Below are 22757 nucleotides of genomic sequence, written 5' to 3' on the forward strand. Positions count from 1 at the left end.
AGCCTGCACTGATCTTTCCATCTTCTGTCTGTTTGGAGCATCTATCATTTATACCAGGGATTAGCAAACTTTTTCTGTAAAGCGCCAGATAGTAAGTGTTTTATGCTTTGCAAGCCATATAGTTTCTGTAGCAACTACTGAACTTTGCTATTGTAGGGTGAAAGCAGCCATAAATAATATGTAAGTGAATGTGATTGTGTTCCAACAACACTTTTTTTGTGGACACTGAAATTTGAATTTCATGTAATTTTCTTGTGTCATTTAAAAATGTAAAGACTATTCTCAGCTCATGAGCCATACAAAAACAGGTGGTGGCTGGATTTGCCCATGGGCTGTAGTTTGCCAACCTCATATCAATACTGTTAGTTCTGTACTTCTGCTGTCTTGTAGTAGAAAGAATACAGGTTTTAAATCAACAAACTAGGATTTCCTTCCTGGCTTTACTACATGGTACTTAACTGGTGCAAGCTTGACTTTATTCTATTAAAATGTGGGTAATACTATCCAGAAAGAGTTGTTTTTGAGGAGAAAGAGATGATATATATGTGGAATCATTATTTAAATTGTAAAGCTATATAATGAAAACTTATTTACTGTATTTCATAAATTCTAAGATATTTCTTTTCGTATTTAAAATGATAGTGTCTAACAATTGCTTTTGGTCAGGTAACAGCCCTAACTTGGTTCTCATTGCCTGTACATGAGTGAACACCAAAACCAGCATCAAAATTAGCAAAATAAGTGTTGGCAGCTTGGAAGTAAATCCTGGAGACAAAAGTGGAGCACTCTTTTAATCACTGAGAACTGAATGGTTGTGAGAAGAGGTGGGTGTTTAATCAGATGAGTTAAGCAATATCCTAAAGTGAGAGTCACAAGTAAAATAGCTCTCTACATAATGGTCAAGTCAGCATGTGAGCTGGTGTTTAGTTTTAAGGAACACCATACCAGTGTTCTTATGAGGACTATATTAGTCAGAGTGATTCAGGAGAGAGTAGGATTCTCAGTATGAAGAAATTGGTTAGAAATACCTTAAGTATTTTATTTTGTTCTCATTTTCCTTTTTATATATAACCATAAGTGATATATGATGAATCAATATAAGTATAAAAGAACTCTTTCAAGAAATATAAAATGAGTTCTAAGTGAATGTGTTGTGTCATACTTCAATTGGTAGCTTTTTTTTTTTTTTTTTTTTTTTGCTGAGGAAGATTCACCCTGAGCTAACATCTGTTGCCAATCTTCCTCTTTTTTTTTTTTCTTTTATGTGAGCTGCTGCCACAGCATGACCGCTAACAGATGAGTGGGTGGTTCCATGCCAGGGAACTGGGCCCTGGGCTGCCGAAGTAGAATGGCTGAACTTTAACCACTAGGCCATTGGGGCTAGCCTGGTAGCTCTTTTTCTTAGTGGTACATAAGTAGTACATAAACTACATATGTAGTTTCTACTGACAACTAGATTGTGATCTACTTGTTTAGTCTTCCCCAATTTAATTGTAAACTCTTTTTGTGTTTTATTTACTTGTCCCAAAGTGGTCAGCACACAGGAGCCTAGTAAACATTTGATGAATAAATGAATGATGCTCAGATGACATTTTTTTCAACAATTTAGAATTGTCCGCCCTGAAGTTAGGTTGCAGATGGAATTAAGGTTGCTAATCAGCTGACTTTAAATAAAGAGATTATCCTGAATTATTTGGGTGGGTCCAATGTAATCACAAGTGTCCTTTAAAGAAGAGGGAGGCAGAAGAGCAGGTCAGTCTGAGAGAAATTTGAAGATGCTACATTTCTTACTGGCTTTGAAAATGGAGAAAGAACCTATGATCCAAGTAATACAGGCGGCCCCTAGAAGCTGGAAATGGTATTCAAATATCTCAGTCTGGACACTTGAGGAACTCATTGCTACTAGGTTGAACAAATTAGTGCATCTCTCATTACATATTTTGGGGGTGGGAGCTGCTTTTAACATAATTGTCTTTAATATTCTGTGGTTTAACCATAATGTAGTAATTCTCTTAAAATGTTGTGATTTGTTGGGCTTCATGAATCTATAGTTTGAAGTTTCAGTTCTAGAAACTTCACCTAGTACTCTTCAAATATTACCTTTATCCATTCTCTAATTTCCTGTTGGAACTCTGATTTGACATATTTAAGACTTACTTATCTCTCTGCCGTATCTCTTAACTTCTTTTGTGTTGTTCATCTTTTGTTTCCATGTTGGATTCTAGATGTATCTAGATATATCTGAACAAATGTATTAGTTTACCTTGCTCCTTAGCTGTCTAATCTGTTAAACTTGACCACTTATTTTGTAATTCTATTCTTTTAATTCTAGAAGTTGTATTTGTTTCAAGTTTCTATTTTTTAAAACATATTAAACAATTATTTTATATTCTATCTGATACTATTTTATATTCAATATGTGAAGTCTTTATATGTCTGTTTCCTCGCATGTTTTATGCTTTTTGACTGTGAGGTGGTCATTTGCTTTGGAACTTTATCTGTGGGAGTTCTTGGTCCTAGAATGAAGGTTGATTCCTTCAAAGAGGATTTGCCTTTGTTTCTTTTGAAGTCCTGAGGGAGCTGCCAGTCTGGGTCTACTTTAAATTCTCAACTGGAAACTTCTTGGAATATGTAAGTGGTATGAATTTAGCTCAAATCAGTTTGAGAGCTGTCTTGTGGTTACAGTTTCATCAGAGAAGGATTTTTGGGGGGTTTTTTCTCTCTTCTACCTTCCACCCAATGCCAAGTTTCAAGACAGGCATTTTTTTCTTTTAGTCCTGAGATCGGGTAGGGAGCAGAGAGTTAATCCTACTTTATACTTTCACTGATGGTGTAATCCTTTGAGAGCTCAGCTTTATGGGAGAAAGATTTCCTACTGGGCTCCCCTCCAAGGCTCTCTACCTTGGACTTTGTGTCCTGTTCTGTGTGCCCCAGAAAACCCCCAAAACCTCAAGTTCAGCTAGTTGGCAAATGCCATCAAGGTAAAAGCCAGCTTTAATGGACTGACTGCCTCTCTGGGTTCCCACCTTCACTTAATTTTTGTCCTCAATATTCCATATTCCTTTCTTTCTTGCCAGCTCATCTATGCATTTAAGAATTGAATGAATGAATATATGTAGTTATAATATATCATTATATGTAATATATAAAAAATATATAAAAATATATTAAAATTAATAACATAATTATGTAAATATAATCTTACGTATTATAGATATTTATTTTTATATATTCATATATTTTTTACACACACACACATATATAATTTTAGCCAACATTTGCAAAGTTTATCTATTGAGGTACCTAATTAGCACTGATGGAAACAGTCCCTGTAAAATTTCTATACCTAGGAAAACTGTCAGTCAAGTGTGAAAATGGGATAACAGCATTTTCTGACATGCAAAGTTTCAAAATTAACCTCCCTTTCTCAGGAAGCTAATGGAGGATGTGTTCCATCACAATAAGAGAAGAATCAAGAAAAATATGGGATATAGGAATCAGGGATTCAACACAGGAGAAAGGCAAGAGGAATTCCCAGGATGATGGTGAAATGATAGCAATTCATCACATCCAGAAAGCAAGCAGTCCCCTTTGGAGCAGATGAATGGAAGGTGCCAAGAATGGAAGTTTCCAAAGAAAAAATGAACCTGATAGATTATTTAAGGCGATTGACCATATTAAGAAAAGTTTTACAGATTTCTCAAAGGTTTTTTCTTTAATTTAAAAATTCTTAATTGTGCAATATACATACAGAAAAATGTTTAAAATGTATATGTATAATTCAAAGGAGAATAAAATAAATTCCCATGTATCCACAATCTAGCTTATGAAATAGAACATTATTGGCACTTTAGAAGCCCATTTGCTGCTCCCCAAGAGCACCTCCAATACCCATGGTTTTGAATTGCATGTTTATCATTCCCTTGCTTTTTTTTTTTTTAATTAATTAATTTATTTTTTCCCCCAAAGCCCCAGTAGATAGTTGTATGTCATAGCTGCACATCCTTCTAGTTGCTGTATGTGGGTCGCCGCCTCAGCATGGTCAGAGAAGTGGTGCGTCGGTGTGCGGCCGGGATCCGAACCCGGGCTGCCAGCAGCAGAGCGCGCGCACTTAATTGCTAAGCCACGGGGCCCGCCCTCCCTTGCTTTTTTAAATAGTTTTACCACCTATGCATGTATCCATAAAAAATACATTTAGTTTTTCCTGGTTTTGAACTTCATTATTAATGAAATTATGCTGCATTTATTCTTCTATGCTTATTTCTTTCTCTTATATTTTTGAGATTCATCCATGTTATTGCATGGAATTTAGTACATCCATTTTCACTGCTGTGCCATATTCAACTGTCTGACTATATCACAGTTTATATATTCCACTGGTGATGGATGTTTAGCTTGCTTGTTATTCTTTGCTTTTACAGAAATGTTTCTGTGAACATCCTTTTATGTATATCTTAGTGCCTGTGTGCAGGTGTTTTTCTGTAAAGTGAAACTACTAGATTGAAGGACACCTGTTCAATTTCACCCAGTGATGCTTCACTGTTTGCCAAACAGTTTCCCCCATTTACACTCCCACCAGCAGTGGATGACAGTTCCATCTGATCCAAATTCTCACCAATATTTGATAATATCTGGCTTCTTATATTTTGTCAACATGATGGGTATGAAATGTACCTTACTATGATTTAAAATTTTGTGTCTCTGACTATGAATGAAATTGGGAACTTGTTCATGTGTTTATTGGCTATTTGTGTTTCCTCTTTTGTGAAATGCCTATTAATGTCTTTTGCGTATAAAAAGGTTTTGGGAAACAATTAGTGATAGTTTAAAAGAAAACTAAGCAAACAAAATAAAAGATAGTTATTAATTCTGGAAAAAGGTAAGAAGTTGTACAAGAAAGAAAACGTAATCAGTATACTACTACATGGCTCAGCTGTGAACAATATTTCTGTAATAACTAACATTTATGTAGTACTTATTATGTGCCTACTTGTAATCACTTTTCAAAGCTTACAGTTCAGGAAATTGAGGCAGAAATTAACTTGCTAATGGTCACAAAGCTTGTAATTATTGGAAATGAAATTTAAACTAAGATAATCTGTACATAGCCATAGTGTAAAAACTGTGTATAGTTTTAATGAAAAGTTTTAATTTTGATGAAGTCCACCTCCTAAATCGTTTCTGCTTTTGGTGTCATATCTAAGAAATTGTTGCCTAACCCAAGATCATGAAGATTTACTCCTGTATTTTCTTCTCAGAGTTTTATAGTTTTAGCTCTTACATTTAGGTTTATGATCTGCTTTGATTAAATCATGTGTATAGTGTGAAGGAGGGGTCCAGATTCACACTTTGGCATATGGATATCCAGTTGTCCTAACATGGTTTGTTGGAAAGACCATTCTTTCCCCAGTGAATTGTCTTGGCCCCTTTGTTGAAAATCTGTTAACTATAAATGTTAGAGTTTATTCAGTTCTGTTCAATCAATCTGTCTACTCTCATGCTTCTACCACAGTCTTGATTAGGGTAGCTTTGTAGTGTCCCATTTCCTTTTACTGGAAACCTTATCAGAATTCAGTAAGGAGGGCCGGCCCCGTGGCTTGGCGGTTGGGTGCGCGCGCTCTGCTGCTGGCGGCCGGGGTTCGGATCCCAGGCGCGCACTGATGCACTGCTTCTCTGGCCATGCTGGGGCCGTGTTCCACATGCAGCAACTGGAGGGATGTGCAGCTATGACATACAACTGTCTACTGGGGCTTTGGGGGAGAAAATAAATAAATAAAATTAAAAAAAAAAAAAAGAATTCAGTAAGGAGGAATCTGTTTATTAGCTTCAAAGCCTAATGATAATAATAATAATAAACATTTACTGAGACACCAAGCTAAGTGCTTTATGCACATTAGTTCATTTCATAGTATCAGCAGATAATTATCAAAGAGTCAGGCTCTGAGTGTACATTGGTGAACAAATGGAGAACATTCTTGCTCTTCATGGATCTCACATTAGTAGCAAATTAGGTGGAGTGACTGGAGGATAATAACAAATACAGGAACAAACTAATTTTAGAAAGTGATTATTTCTATGATAAAAATAGAACAGGCTAATTTGAGAGTAACCAAGGGATAAGAAGGCTACTTTAATCCTCTTAACAACCCTTTAAAACTGGGAGTATAACCCCATCTGACATGAAGAAACTCAGGCTTAAAGAAATTAGGTGACTTGCCCAAGGTCACACAGTTAATAAAGGCAGAACTGGGTTATGGAAACAAATTTTGGTTTATTAATTTAGGTTTAGAAAGTATTAAGAGTGCAGTATCGCCTCATTCTTTTCTTTCTTTTTTTATTTTTCCTCTTTCTGCTGGAAATAGGTTGTTAAGGTCAAAGTATATGCCAAGGGTTCTTAATTTAGCATTCATAGATGGGTTTCTTTTTTTTTTTTTTTTTCAGTTGTATGGTGGCTTTATTTTTTTTTTTTATTTTTTATTTTTTTTTTAGCTTATTTGTTTATTGCAGTAACATTGGTTTATAACATTGCAAAAATTTCAGGTGTACATCATTGTACTTCTATTTCTGCATGGACTACATCATGTTCACCACCAAAATACTAATTACAACCCATCACCACACACATGTACTGAATTATCCCTTTCACCCTCCACCCTCCCCCCTTCCCCTCTGGTAACCACCAATCCAATCTCTGTCCCTATGTGTTTGTTTATTGTTTTTATTATCTACTACTTAATGAAGGAAATCATACGGTATTTGGCCTTCTCCCTCTGACTTATTTCACTTTGCATTATACCCTCAATGTCCATCCATGTTGTCACAAATGGCTGCATTTCGTCGTTTCTTATGGCTGAGTAGTATTCCATTGTGTATATATACCACAGCTTCTTTATCCATTCGTCCCTTGATGGGCACTTAGGTTGCTTCCAAGTCTTGGCTATTGTGAATAAGGCTGCAATGAACACAGGGGTGCATGTACCTTTGCAAATTGGTGTTTTCAAGTTCTTTGGATAAATACCCAACAGTGGAATAGCTGGATCATATGGTAGTTCTATCCTTGATTTTTTGAGGAATCTGCATACTGTTTTCCATAGTGGCTGCACCAGTTTGCACTCCCACCAGCAGTGTATGAGAGTTCCCTTCTCTCCACATCCTCTCCAACACATGTTGTTTCCTGTCTTGTTAATTATAGCCATTCTGCCGGGCGTGAGGTGATATCTCATTGTAGTTTTGATTTGCATTTCCCTGATAGTTAGTGATTTTGAACATCTTTTCATGTGTCTGTTGGCCATCTGTATATCTTCTTTGGAGAAATGTCTGTTCAGGTCTTTTGCCCATTTTTTAATTGGGTTGGTAGTTTTTTTGTTGTTGAGATGCATGAGTTCTTTATATATTTTGGAGATTAAGCCCTTATCAGATGTATGGTTTGCAAATATCTTCTCCCAATTGTTAGGTTGTCTTTTCATTTTGTTGATGGTTTCCTTTGCTGTGCAGAAGCTTTTTAGTTTGATGTAGTCCCATTTGTTTATTTTTTCTATTGTTTCTCTTGCCCGGTCAGATGTGGTGTTTGAAAATATGTTGCTAAGACCGATTTCGAAGAGCGTACTGCCTATGTTTTCTTCTAGAACTTTCACAGTTTCAGGTCTTACATTCAAGTCTTTAATCCATTTGGAGTTAATTTTTGTGTATGGTGTAAGGTAAGGATCTACTTTCATTTTTTTGCATATGGCTATCCAGTTTTCCCAACACCATTTGTTGAAGAGACTTTCTTTTCCCCATTGTATGTTTTTGGCTCCTTTGTCAAAGATTAGCTGTCCATAGATGTGTGGGTTTATTTCTGGGCTTTCGATTCTATTCCATTGATCTGTGTGTCTGTTTTTGTGCCAGTACCATGCTGTTTTGGTTACTATAGCTTTGTAGTATATTTTGAAATCAGGGAGTGTGATACCTCCAGCTTTGTTCTTTTTTCTCAGCATTCCTTTAGCTATTCGGGGTCTCTTGTTGTTCCATATAAATTTTAGGATTCTTTGTTCTATTTCTGTGAAAAATGTTGTTGGAACTTTGATAGGGATTGCATTGAATCTATAGATTGCTTTAGGAAGTATGGACATCTTAACTATGTTAATTCTTCCAATCCAAGAGCACGGAATATCTTTCCATTTCTTTGTGTCTTCTTCAGTTTCTTTCAGCAATGTTTTATAGTTTTCGGTGTACAGATCTTTCACCTCTTTGGTTAAGTTTATTCCTAGGTATTTTATTCTTTTTGTTGCAATTGTAAATGGGATGATATTCTTAATTTCTCTTTCTGCTACTTCGTTGTTAGTGTACAGAAATGCAACTGATTTTTGTATGTTGATTTTGTATCCTGCAACTTTACCATATTCGTTTATTACTTCTAAAAGTTTTCTGGTGGATTCTTTAGGGTTTTCTATATATAAAATCATGTCATCTGCAAATAGTGAGAGTTTCACTTCTTCCTTTCCAATTTGGATCCCTTTTATTTCTTTTTCTTGCCTGATCGCTCTGGCTGGGACTTCCAGTACTATGTTAAATAGGAGTGGTGAGAGTGGGCATGCTTGTCTGGTTCCTGTTCTTAGAGGGATAGCTTTCAGTTTTTCACCATTGAGGATGATATTAGCTGTGGGTTTCTCATATATGGTCTTTATTATGTTGAGGTACTTTCCTTCTATACCCATTTTATTCAGAGTTTTTATCATAAATGGATGCTGTATCTTGTCAAATGCTTTCTCTGCATCTATTGAGATGATCATGTGATTTTTATTCTTCATTTTATTAATGTGGTGTATCACGTTGATTTGCGAATGTTAAACCATCCCTGCATACCTGGAATAAATTCCACTTGATCATGGTGTATAATCTTTTTAACGTATTGTTGTATGTGATTTGCTAGTATTTTGTTGAAGATTTTTGCATCGATGTTCATCAGTGATATTGGCCTGTAGTTTTCTTTTTTTGTGTTGTCCTTGTCTGGTTTTGGTATCAGGGTAATGTCAGCTTCATAGAATGAGTTAGGGAGCTTCCCCCCCTCCTCAATTTTTTGGAAGAGTTTGAGAAGGATAGGTATTAAGTCTTCTTTGAATGTTTGGTAGAATTCACCAGGGAAGCCATCTGGTCCTGGACTTTTATTTTTGGAGAGGTTTGTTATACCACATTTTCTTGATCCAGTCGTCAGTCGAGGGACACTTAGGTTACTTCCACTTCTTGGCTATTGTGAATAATGCTGCAATGAACATACGGGTGCATAAGCCTCTTTGGATTGTTGATTTCAGGTTCGTTGGATAGATTCCCAGTAGTGGGATGGCTGGATCATAGGGCATCTTTATTTTTAATCTTTTGAGGAATCTCCATACCGTTTTCCATAGAGGCTGCACCAGTTTGCATTCCCACCAGCTGTGTATGAGGGTTCCTGTTTCTCCACATCCTCTCCAACATTTGTTGTTTTTTGTCTTGGTGATTATAGCCATTCTAACAGGCGTGAGTCTCACTAGTTTTTTTTAATTATCCCAGCATCTCCCATCACCCCACCTCAGTTCTGGCCTAATACAGATAAGTTCTTGGTGAATAAATCCTTATTTTTAAAGTATGACTTAACCTTGTTATGCTTCTGAAAGTTCTTTTCATTACTTCAAAATTCTTTCATTATGACTCCATGGAGAAAAAAGTCAGTAATTAATTCATTAAAAAAATTATAACTAACAGGAGCCTACACAGGCTGTAATGACCATAAAGTAGATAGGCATAAAAGAATAAGAAACAAATTATTTTTAAGAAGAATCAAAACTACATCCTTAAAATACAGAGTATCCTTTCTGACTAGAATATAAAGATTAATATAAGGTAAGGTCCTTGCTATCTATTTCATGTCTAACAATGGTTGCAAAATTACCTGAAGTTGTGGAGTGTTTAAACAATTGTGTGTTCAAATGAAGATGTTAGGAGTATGCCTGAAAAATCTCTCTGGGAGTAGGAGCAACCTTTGGAGGTATAGATTATTGGCTTTTTAACCAAATGGGAATTACTCGTATGTTGGTATAAGTTGGGTAGTCCCAGGAACTTTGTTTTTTTTAATGAAGAAAATTAGAAGTGGAGGGTGTTCTCCTAGGAATAATTTCTGTTTATAGGAAGTAATTTTTCTTTAACTGGTGCCTGGCCAACTTGGAAAGTTTCTCTGGCCTTGGAAAAGTCAGCCATATTTAGATTCTGAAAAGGAAACCTTTGATGATATGCCCTAAAACCTTATTACTTTTCGGAAGTATAAATGAGAGAGTGAGAGAGAAAAAAAAATGTGAGAATTAATATAGCATTGGGGTTAAGAGCAGAGGCTTTGAAGAGTGATGGAACTGGATTTAAATCCTGTCACTGCTACTTAGTAGTTGTATAACTAACCTTGGGACAAGTTACTTTATATTTCTAAATCTGTTTTTTATCTGTGAAATGAGGATAAAATAACTTTCAGAGTTTTCTGAGGATTAAATGGAATCATGCCTGTAAATGACTTGACACAGTGACTCACTGTTGTGCACAGTGAATGCTAGGAACTATTACTACGATGATATCCTAAGCCCAGACATCAAAAATTCACGCGTGGATCCTTAGAATCCATTATAACATGTTTGGCACGCCATGTTGAGTTGTTATACCCAAAGTAACACACGCATAGGAGGATTAGTGAGTGACTGATGAGTAAGTAGAATTAAGAGTTCTGCTTTTAGCTTTCCAGTAGGAATTCAAGTGCAGCTAGCAAACCAAAAAAACAGGTCTAGGCTGAAGTTGTAGTTTACTTCCACAGAGGCAGTCTTTCTTTCAGAAGACGGGATTACCCATTTACTGAGCAACAGATGCTAGATGTATTAGATTTTTTTAAAAGATATGTTATTTTATTCAATTGCTACAGTACAAGGCAGAAAGAGTTTAAATGTTGCCCAAGTCCGTACTGTAAGTGTTAAGAATTTGTAACATCTCAGTCCATTTAAATCAATTTCTAGAGGTGAGACCCAAGCATCAGTATTTTTAAAAGCTCCCTGGATGATCTTATCGTTACATGGAATGAGAACTACTGACCTGTCTCAAATGCCTAGAAGAGAGTAGATACTCAATAAATGCTTGACTGTTGAAAGAATACATACCTGACTGCCCAGGTACTCCATTGTAATTCTTTCCAGTATTACATTCAACCTAGAATGTTTTTTTATTAACTAAAGTCTTTAAAAGGGGCTTTGTATTATTTGTATTAAGATGTTTGGCAGAAGGTAATGTTCTGCTGCTGATAGAATTCTGAATTTCCTCCATTACTAGGAAGAAGAATTGGTGTGGAAATAGGGGAAGACTCAAGGTTTCTTTCTTGTGTCCTCTCCAAGGTTAAAGACATTGGTTGTAAATAGACATTTATTGGTTATTTTTGTTTTATTTTGTTTTAAAATAATTTTATATTTTTTAGGAATACATGGTTCAAAAATCAAAAAATATACATTGAAAATTGTCTCTCATCTCCCAGTCATAGTTCCCCTCCCAGAATACCATCGATGTTATATCAGTATTCTTCCAGAGATATTCTAAACACATATAAGCAATTATATTTATACGTATTTCCTATTTTTACCCAAATGGTAGTACATGCATCATATTTGTTTGTTTACTTAAGAGTATATCTTATCCATATATAAAGAAGTTTATCAGTATATAATTGCTTCCTTCTTTTTAATAATTTTTATTTATTTATTTATTTATTTTCTCCCCAAAGCCCCAGTAGATAGTTGTATGTCATAGCTGCACATCCTTCTAGTTGCTGTATGTGGGACGCGGCCTTAGCATGGCCAGAGAAGCGGTGCGTCGGTGCGCGCCCGGGATCCGAACCCCGGGCCACCAGCAGCGGAGTGTGTGCACCCAACCGCTAAGCTACGGGGCCGGCCTGCTTCCTTCTTTTTAAAGCTAAATATTTCTCTATGTACCATAATTTATTTTAATCATTCACCTGTTGATGGATATTTAGGTTGTTTTCTATTTTTCTCTATTACAAACAATGCTACATTGAATAGATAAGTCATTTCCCTTCTGTGTGAGCACATCTCAGATAAATTCCTAGAAGTTCAAGTTATTGATATTGCCAGTTTGCCTTCTATGATGGCTGTATATTTATTGGTTGGGAAATGACAAAGAAGTATGAAATAACGCATGGGATTAAAGGTACGAAGAAGCAATGGTAACCAAAAATGATTGTTGCAGGAATGATGTTAATAGGTTGAGTGGATAAGAATGAGCCTATAGCCAAGAACAAGGAGAGAGAACTAGCAGGTTTTGTGATGTGAATGTACATGGAATGTATTTGTGATTAAAATATACTAGTTTCCTCAAATCCTAAAATTTCTACTCTTACATCTATATTTGAGCTTTTTAAAACATATTTTTATGTGATACTTTGTGTGTGAAAACTCTTCTTATCTTTAAGGGAAAATAATCTTCCTATTTCCATTTTAGATTTACCTTTAGCATTTGTTGATCAAGATTTTATCTTTTCATGCATAACTAATTTTTACTTGAAATCTCTCTCTCTTTTTTTCCTTAGCCCTGGAAGAAAGCGGGACTTTTCTCCTGTTCCTTGGAGTCAATACTTTGAGTCTATGGAAGATGTAGAAGTAGGGAATGAAACTGGCAAGGATATATCCTTTACAGAATGACTTATTCTTTATTAAGCTTATAATGTTGTCTAAGTTAGAAGACTTGTGTAGTTTCTAAAATGTTTTTTATTCCTGCTGTTTATTTCATTTTTATCGCCCACCTGCTCTTTGTACAGCATGGAATATTACCTGTAAGTCGATGCCAATATCTTACTTGGCTATAATTGTCGAATGCATAGGGAAGGGATTAAGAATTAAATTCCTGAAACTGATATATCTCTTAAGGACCCAGAGGAAGCTTTCATGAGTCAAGTGAGTTTAACCGGTTTAGCGTCTAGAAACCAGGGACTATGTCCTCATTAGGGCACAGGGAATCATTTTTTTTTTTTCCATTGAAAAAGTGGTCATACTGGCTCCATGTTTCAAAAACAGGTTTGGTGTCTCAGAAACTTCTATTTAAGTGTCTCTTAACGTGGAAGTCTTTGCATCTAGCTTGGTGCTGCCTGAGTTTTGTGATCAGTATTATTATGGCTAAATAATCAAAAACTTCAGTGAGCAAAAGCTTAGATATGTTATCTTTAACTATTCATACACTTTTCGAGTTTACAAGAGTGGTTCAGAAGGTCCAGTCCTACTCCTGCTGCATGGAGGAGGCCATTCTGCCCTTTCCTGGGCTGTGTTCACGGTAAGTAAGTAAGTAGTTGATAGTAGAAGTCGATGTTAGCACAATCATTGTTTACTTCTAGATGAATTTGGCTAGCCTAATTCTTCCTTCTGTACTCACTCATATGGCTTGATGTAAGAAGATTAGGGATGTGAGTTGATTCCAAATATTTATCATGGTAGGCCCAAGATCACCTGTTCTTTAAACTAGAGGTTCTTAACTGGGGTGAGCTTTAGTGCATGAATTCTTCAAACAGTTTATAAAATATTCTGTATATATTGCATTGGGATGAGGCAGGTGGAATTTGTGCCTTGTTAAAAGTGGGGGTCTGTGTCTCAGTAGTCTAAGTAATGGATAAGCAGATATATTCCATTCAGGTGCTTTAGATAGAGATTATGTCTATCCTTTATTTGTCTCCCTCATAGAGCCTACTGTAGTACTTTATACATGGAGATGTCCCATAAATATTTGGAAAATGTTTCTTCTTTTTTTTAAATAATGGTTTATATTTTAATGGTACTTGTGAGCTACTAGGAATTAAACAATATTTGGTTGATGATACCCTGATCTAAAGTAGAGGATATATGTCTGTGTGAATAGTGCCAGTTGTAAATCTTCCTAATATCCTTGACTGGGGTGGGGCAGCCCATGTGCAAGGAGAGATACTCCCAAGGAAGATACTAGCAACATTCCTATCTGAAATGAAATTGTCATCTCTTCTTGTATGTATCAAGAAGATATACATACTTCCTCTGTTTACTACTAGAGGGTCTGAAGGACAGAAAATGGGAGCAAGTGAGAATGCAGTACTAGATACCTGGAGCCAGATGGCTGTAGAGTTGAAGAGGGCCCTGAACATACCATTTTGTTCCTGGCAGTGGGATTATTGGGATTAAGTATAAAAGTACCTTCTCATCTCTTCTTTAGAATATGAATTCCTTGAGAACGGGAATAATGTCTTACTCCTTTTTGTTGCCCAAATTGCCTGAAACAGTTCTTGACACATAGGCACTTATTCAACTGTTATTAAATGAGTAAATGATTTGGCCCCTGTCTTGTTTGCTGTTTCCTTTCTCTTACTTTAGGACGTAGCTGTATGATTTGCCTGTATGTGCCAGGCTCTTTCATGTCTCTAGAGCTGTGTTGTCCAATAGAAATATGATGCAAGCCACATACATAATTTTAAATTTCCCAGTAGGGACATTAAATAGGTATAAAGAAACAGGTGAAATTAGTTTTAATACTATATATTTTATTTAATCCATTGTACCCAAAATATTATCATTGTAACAGATAATCAATATAAAAATTACTATTGAGATATTTCACATTATTCTTATACTGTCTTTGAAATCCAGTGTGTATTTGTACTTACAGCAGATCTCAGTTTGGACTAGCCACATTGCAAGTCCTTAGTAGCATAGTTTTAGTCATTTACATTCCTCAACTAGACTGAGCTTTTTTGGAGGCAGAAACCATGGCTTATTTATGCCTGGCACATACTGTATGCTTAAGGAATGTTTTTTGAATGAACAAGTAACAACAACTTGTGCCTGTTCCTAATGTAGCAGCTATAGTAGTAAATGTACTGCAGTTGCCCTAAACCAAGGTCAGAGCCACCAGAAATGGCTCATGTACCATAACTTACCTGGCTCTGCTCTAAGCTAATATACTGTCACTGGGAAGCTGATGTGTTGGAGACATGAAGGGAAAGAGATATGTGACTGGGGAGAGGAATAGAGGAACATGCTAACTGGCATGTCACATTCACACAACTGAATTGAAACTTGCCGGGGATAGGGACTCCAGGCTCTGCTGCATAAGAAATTTGGCAAAAAGTAGTCTGTGGATAGGAAAAACTTTATTGCAAGGATAGTACTTAATGGGTCACAAGATTTTGTAAAATTTTTATGAGAATCACATATGTAGGCCAGAGGTAGCCTCACTATATTCTTTGAACTTTTGAGCAACTCACTAGGACTCTGGTACAATATATTAGCTCTGATTTAGACTAATATTACCTATTTGAGCATTCAGAGTCCTTGGAGATGAGGGATCTAGGTAGGGCTAGAATAGACTTTCTATGAAACAGCTGTTGCTTTTGACACTGGGAAGAAACAGTGAAGAAGGAGTTGGAAGATGTGATTTGTAGTCCCAATTTTACCAGTACTAGTAGTATATTCTTGAGGAAGCTACTTAAGTTCTTGAGCAAGCCACGTAAGCCTTTATTCTCCAAATACAGTCTCCTTACACTTCAAAGTTTCTTTGAAGATTATGTAAAATAATGGATATGAAAACTGTAAATTATAAAACCTTGTAAAAATATTATTATAGTAAGCTATTTGTTGACATGTATTGATATTAAATATTTTTATCCCATAGATAGAAACAGCGAAGTAACATGAAAAGTGTCTGGCATAGAGGAGATGATTGATAAATAGCTGCTGACATTTTTATACTTGTTATCATTGTAGAGGGTAGCTCTAGTTCTTCTTTTAGCAATGTATATTCTATAGATTGCAATTCCATGAGAAATTAATGAAATAGTGATTTTATGATTAAATGAGTTTGAGAAATATTATATAAAATATGCTTCTCATCTCTCTCTTGGAAATTCACCCTACATATCAGTGTATTATTAAAGCCTTTAGGATGTTCTTCTAAATAAACCTATTTAATTTCAACTGTGTCTTCCAAATGTATTTGATCATTCAATTCCTTTTTTCTAAAACATCTGTTAGCATACCACACTTTGTGAAACTCTTTTATAGATACATCATTATGTTCCAGTTGCTTACCTGGTTTACTTGTATAACCAAAGGAATTCCCTACCAGTCAATTGACTTAATAGCTTGGTTCGGCTGGTTAGATTTACCTGCCCTTTGTTGTTGTTGTTATTCTTGACAGTGTACCAGCCCATTGAATGAGTTTACATGTGACGGTGCTTTGAAAATAAAAATGGCTCCATAAAAGTAAGTGCTTTAGCGATTGACTTGACTCCAGAAGTCATAATTCCTCAAGCACTGGAACATGTCTGTGGATTCAAAAGGCAGCTATGGCAAACAGCAGGAATAAGCCTAAGCACCTTATCATCACGAGAGGCAGAATTACTCTCGGACCTTCACCTAGAAGATAATTAGTAAAATAGAAGCAAAAAGGCACTAGCATAGCAGGAGGACAAGTATACTGACAGCTGAAGGAAGAGATGAACAGCTATGATTGATATTTATGATGCTAGATCATGAGATCCTTGAGAGCAGGGACTATGCCTTATTCACTCTTATTTGTCTAGCACACAGGGCCTGCCTTGGAGTTGGTGCTCAATAGTTATTTCTTAAATAAGTTAATGCTGACCCTGAACAATTAAGAAAAGGTTAAATTTTGTTCATTGTATTCTGTTTAAGAAAGCAGAAAAGTATGTAGTTATTCCAAAGGCTTTATCAAATGACAGTAAGTCATATACATATGGCTGATACATAAAGAAGTTGTATAACATGGTTAGAAAAATCCTAAATTCCAGGAGACACAAGTCCAAAGGACATGAAGAGATAGTTCATGGAAAACAAATAGACATGAGAACGTTCATTCTCACTAGTAATCAGATATTATTCATAGGAACTATCATTTTTTTACATATCAAATTAATAATATTTTTCAAAACTAATCCTCAATGTTGGCAAAGGTATTAGAAAACAAATACTTTTGAACATTGCTGATCGCATTGTAAATAGATAGAGCTCTTTTGGAAAGTTAAGTTTAGCACTGGGATTGAATCATCAGAATACTTACACCATTTGACACAGAAATTGTACTTTTAGGAATCTAAGGAAATAATATGAAATGCGGAAAAAGCTGTTTGTCTAAAATTAACAATCCCAGTATCCAACAATAAGTAAATGGTTAAACTGGATGTACCTGTAAGACAGAATATTATACAGCCTTTTAAAACAATTCTGGACACTATGGAAAAAAGCTGAGTGATTTTTTTTTCTGTTTTTCTATTTTTCTGGCTTTTCTTACAGTTTTATGTTTTCTATTACTTTCATAACTTAAAGATTGTTTTTTTCTTTTTCTTTTTTTTTGTGAGGAAGATCAGCCCTGAGCTAACATCCGTGCTAATCCTCCTCTTTTTTTTGCTGAGGAAGACTGGCTCTGAGCTAACATCTATTGCCAATCCTCCTCCTTTTTGTCCCCCAAAGCCCCAGTAGAGAGTTGTATGTCACAGTTGCACATCCTTCTAGTTGCTGTATGTGGGACGCGGCCTCAGCGTGGCCGGAGAAGCGGTGCGTCAGTGCGCGCCCGGGATCCGAACCCGGGCTGCCAGTAGCGGAGCGTGCGCACTTAACCGCTAAGCCACGGGGCCGGCCCCGTGTTTTTTTCTTTAATGGAAACTATTTTCAAAGGAAAAAGTTTGTATTCAGTTCAAAGGTTGTGTTCAGTTCTGGGTCCCACATGTTAAAGGGAGAATGGCAAACTGGAACTTGTCCAGAAAAGAGCAGCCAGGTTTAGAGTACTTGAAACCATAGCATTCAAGGAAAAGTTGAAGGAACTGAAAGTGTTTGCCCTGAAAAAAGGAAAGACTTTGGAAATGTAATATTTGCTTTCAATTATAATAATAATTTTTTAAAATCAGCCATATCTTTTAAACATTTACTGTGTGCCAGGTACTGTGCTAAGTGCTTACATACATGATCCCATTTAATCCTTTCTGTATTTCTATGAGGTTAAGCAGATGAGAACAGCGAAATTTAGAGAAATCACACAGCCACTGACAGCACCAAAACTCAAACCTACTTCTAGCTGCCTTCAGTGTGTATGTTTCTCTGAAGACCAGTTTTGCACTGCTTAAGAGTAGAGACTCAGGGCAGAAACCATAGAGATATATTTTTGACACACATAGGCAGAACTTCTAATGATTAGGACTATTTCGAAGCAGCCCAGGCCATCTACAGGGGAAAAGTGAGCATCATCTTGGTAGTATACCAGCATAATGCATATTATAGGATTTAACTGTGAATGTGTATTTCCAGGTTCCTTCTTATCTGTCATTGTGTAAAAATCCCTGGACCTGAGTAGAACCCCTTTTCCTTCTAAATGTTTTGTGGGTTATTTTTGGTGGTGGTGGTGGAGGGTGTCCCAGGGATTCACCTGAAGGCATCCTATTAACTATCAAGAGAAAGCATTTCTACTTTGGCTTTAGTAACAGGAAAAAAAAAAAAAATATATATATATATATATATAATATGTAGTTATTTTTGTGGAACTATCAAAGGGTTATAACTAATAAATAACTCATAGAAGGAAATTATGATGTTTTAAAAGGTAGGCTTTAGATTTTTAGAAAAATTTTCAGAATCCTTTATTCCTTGGTTATATCCAATAAATTAGTTATTACTGTAGCTTTGGTATAATAATAAAGTTGATTATATATAGTGCATAATACTTAGGGCTTCTATAGCCCTCTCCCATCAGCAAGTACTGTGTATAAAAGACTGACCTGATTGCTGTGGGAGAATCCAGAAGTAAGCAGAAGTTGAAGTTTGGCTGAGAGAGGAGAGGAGCTCATTAGCACATGCAGCCTCAGCAGACTAGGTTTTGCCAGCCTCCAGTTGTTTTCAGCTTTGGTACCTCTGAGGGACCTGGGACCAACCGAGTATGAATTGATTGAAGCCAGGAATTGAATCTGAATGTCTACTGGTTCCTGTTTCTTCTTGCAATTAATTCAGTTCATGTTAGCAAATATTTACTAACTATATTCTGTATTCCAGGTTTTGGGCTGGGTTACCATGGATGGAAAAATGAGAGTTCACTCTTTAATAAGATCAGCCAATCAGCAAATACTTGTTAAACTCTTACTTTGTACCAGGCGTTATGCTATGTGCCATGGATACAGTGGAGAATTAAACATATAGCCTATTCTCTTGTTCGTATGATGTTTTAAGTCTAATGGGGAAGGTGGGAAAAATGGAGATGGCACATGTATACAAATAATACAGCAAAATATTTAAGAATCTTTTATCTCAGACTGGGGTTTGAATCTCAAAACAGCTTAATCTAGCAAGCTTTAGTTTCTTAATCTGTAAAATGGATATAATACCACCTAGTTAATAGAGTGGTTGTGAGAATAAGCAAAAGATGTGAGGTTGTTGATAAAGTGCTTGATGAAGCACTTAGTTTTAGATGAGTTTACAGCATCTATGTACAAGATACAAAAGTAACAGGAGGGAATGATTAACTCTGATGGTTGAGGTGACTATAAGGAAAGTTTCATAAGTGAGAGAACATGTGAAATAGGTTTTAAAGACTGCATAGAAGTTAGATTAGTAAAAAGGCAATCCAAGGAGAGAGAAACGCAAAGGTAGTGAAGAGTGTAACAATGAAGTATGATTTGAAAATTATAAGTAGCTTGAGTAAGGGTGGGGAGCAGGGAAGGAGATGACTAGAGAGATCACAGGGGCAAAATATGGGAGGGCCTTGTATACCTGACTAGGGAATTGCACCTTATCTTTTAGTTCAGAGTAATAGCAGTGGGAGCTGCTTTTAAGCACAACACTTCTCTCATCCTCATCCACATTAAACATATCTTAGGCATGTCAAAATTAGGGAGGGTGGAAAGCATGTTTTGCTTGAAACAATTGCAGACACATCCAGATTGTAAAGTTCTGGGGAGTTGAGCATTTTGATACACATGTACCTACTTGTAGTTGAGTATCACTGTTTTAAGTAATGAGAAGCTATTGAAGAGCTTTCGAATAATCAAGATATTAGTAGAGATGATGGATTGGGCAGGAGACACAAATGGAGGCAGGAAGACTAGTTAAAAAGCGATTCTTTTGTTACCCAATTCTAAATATTTGATATCTTGTGGAATGCTAATTTCTCTCCAAAAGGAGAAAGTTCAATTAAAATTTTTCACCATGTAAAAACACTACTTAGAATAGTACTGTTTTAGGCTACCCAATTTACCTATGACAGTAGCATCAATCTAATACCAAAATCAGGCAATGACAATGCAGGAAAACTGTGAGCCAATCTCAGTTATAAAATAAATGCAAAATCCTAAGTAAAATACCAGCAGATTGAATCCTATAGTGTAATAAAATAGTAATACACCATGACCAACTAGGTTTTATCCCAGGAATGTGAAGAATGGTTCATCATTAGAAAATCTATCGCTGTACTTAATTTTTCTCCTTGCTTGATGCTGAAAAAAGACTTGTTTAACTACAACACCCACTCATGCTGAAAACTCTTGGCAACTAGGAATAGATGAAAAACTTCCTTAACTTTATTAAACTTATATACCAGAAAATTACATAAATGTATTTAGTGGTGAAACGTAAGACACTTTCCTTTTAAAGTCAGGGACAAGATAAGGGTGCTATTTTCAACATTACGCTGGAGGTTTTAGCCAAACAATAAAACAAGAAAGAAAAATGAGTTTTAAAAATTTGAAAAGAATGAGAATTGTCATTACTTGTAAATATTGTTTCCCTGTGAAATCAAAGAAAATCAACTGACAAACTACTAGTTAAGCCACAGTTTACAAAGTCAAGATAAAAAAATTTACTTTTCCTAAATACTAGCACTTACTAAGTTTGGAAATATAATAGGAAAAATGATCCTATTCATAAAAGCAACAAAGCTGTAAAATACTTGGGAATAATCCTTATTTTTTAAAAAAGTATAAGACATTTATGGAGAAAACAGTAAAACTTCACAGAAGAATATAAAGGAATACCTGAATAGAGAAATCATGTTCCTGTATGAATCTGACTAACTCATTAAAATCTCAATGGAATTTATGAGACTTGATCAACAAACTCTAAAATTCACACAGAAGAATAAATGTCCAATGATAACCAAGATAATTTTGAAAAAGAGCAAGAGAGAGGGGACTTGTCCTCTCAGATATCAAAACATATTCTAAAACTCTATCAATAGTATGGTATTGGCAGAAAGAATCAAGAAATAAGCTCATGTATAAAAAGAAATTTAATGTATGATAAAAATAACAATCCAAATGGATTAGACTACTGAATTTAAAAAACCAACCATAAGAACATTCCTATATGACCTTGGAGCAGGCCTTCTTAAACTTAGCCACAAGAAGTAAAAGCCATAAAAGAAAGATTGATAAATTTACCTTGCTCCTTTATTATTTTCTAGTCTTCCTCTGCCACACTAAAATGTAAACATCATGAGGGCAGGCATATTGCCTGTCTTTTTCATACCATAACACCATTACTCAATTGGTGCCAGATTTTTGGCAGATGTAGTTTAGAAAGATTTGTTAAATAAGTGAATGAAAAATCTGTTTTTATTATTATTGTCAGTGGTTTCTGACAGGCACATAAGATCATAAATTACTGCTTTCAGGTTAAAATTGGAATTGACAATTACTGCCTTCAAATGAATATTTTGTTGCTGTTTTGTGGACCTAGTTTTACGTTGGGGTTTTTTTTTTTTTTAATGTAAAGCAATCAAGCAAATTTGATGCTATCTTTGCCGCTTAATTTTATTCCAAAATACAGATTTGTTTTTGGCATTGAAGGCTTTACTACCACCATAATGCATTAAATAATTCCTGTAAATTAGCTTTCAGGAACAAATAGCAACGTATAGCAGAATTTCAGCCCTTTGTTCTCTTTAAAAGTATTCATTAGTTAGAGTAATAGAAGTAGAAACAGACTTGATTTTCTAGGTGATTTTTTAAATCTGATTTAATACACTAACAACAAACTATCTGCAAAAGAAAGAAAACAATTCCATTTACATTAGCATAAAAAATAAAATAATTAGGAATAAATTTAACCAAGGAGGTGAAAGATCTGTACACTGAAAATTACAAGACATTGAGGAAAGAAATTGAAGAAGACACAAATGGAAAGATATCCCATGTTTATGGATTGGAAAAATTAATATTGTTAAAATGTCCATACTACACAAAGCCGTCTACAGATTTGATGCAATCTCTATCGAAATTCCAATGACACTTTTCACAGAAATAGAAAAAACAGTCTTAAAATTCGTGTGAAGCAACAAAAGATCTCGAATAGCCAGAGCAGTCCTGAGAAGGAAGAACAAAGCTAGAGGCATTGCAATCCCTGATTTCAAACTCTATTACAAAGCTATAGTAATCAAAACAATATGGTACTGGTATTAAAATAGACACACAGGCCAATGGAACAGAATCAAGACCTCAGGAATAAATCTATGCATATGTGATCAACTAATATTTGACAAGGGAGCCAAGAAGACTCAATGGGGAAAGGATAGTCTCTTCAATAAATATTAAGAAACTGGATAACCACACGCAGAAGAATGAAATTGGATCCCTATCTTATACTGCTCACAAAAATTAACTTGAAATGGACTTAAATGGGCTGGCCCCGTGGCTTAGCGGTTAAGTGCACGCGCTCCACTGCTGGCGGCCCGGGGTTCGGATCCCGGGCAAG

At 35.7% G+C, this 22757-nt stretch overlaps 1 protein-coding gene across 2 annotated transcripts in view; it reads left to right on the forward strand.

The window, feature by feature from the left end:
• The window catches only part of PPME1 (protein phosphatase methylesterase 1), a 74605-nt gene that overhangs the window by 8835 nt on the left and 43013 nt on the right, over window positions 1-22757 (forward strand). For both annotated transcript variants that reach the window (XR_015552691.1, XM_004433987.3), the window contains exons 2-3: window positions 12584-12677; window positions 13228-13320. Coding sequence is in view for 1 of the 2 variants with exons in the window: in XM_004433987.3 (XP_004434044.1) it covers window positions 12584-12677; window positions 13228-13320 (187 nt within the window). In the remaining variant the exon portion in view is untranslated. The remainder of the gene's footprint in view (window positions 1-12583; window positions 12678-13227; window positions 13321-22757) is intronic.

This window comes from Ceratotherium simum, chromosome 7 (assembly GCF_057802395.1).
Source record: "Ceratotherium simum simum isolate JZ-2026a chromosome 7, ASM5780239v1, whole genome shotgun sequence".
Lineage (NCBI taxonomy): Eukaryota > Metazoa > Chordata > Mammalia > Perissodactyla > Rhinocerotidae > Ceratotherium > Ceratotherium simum.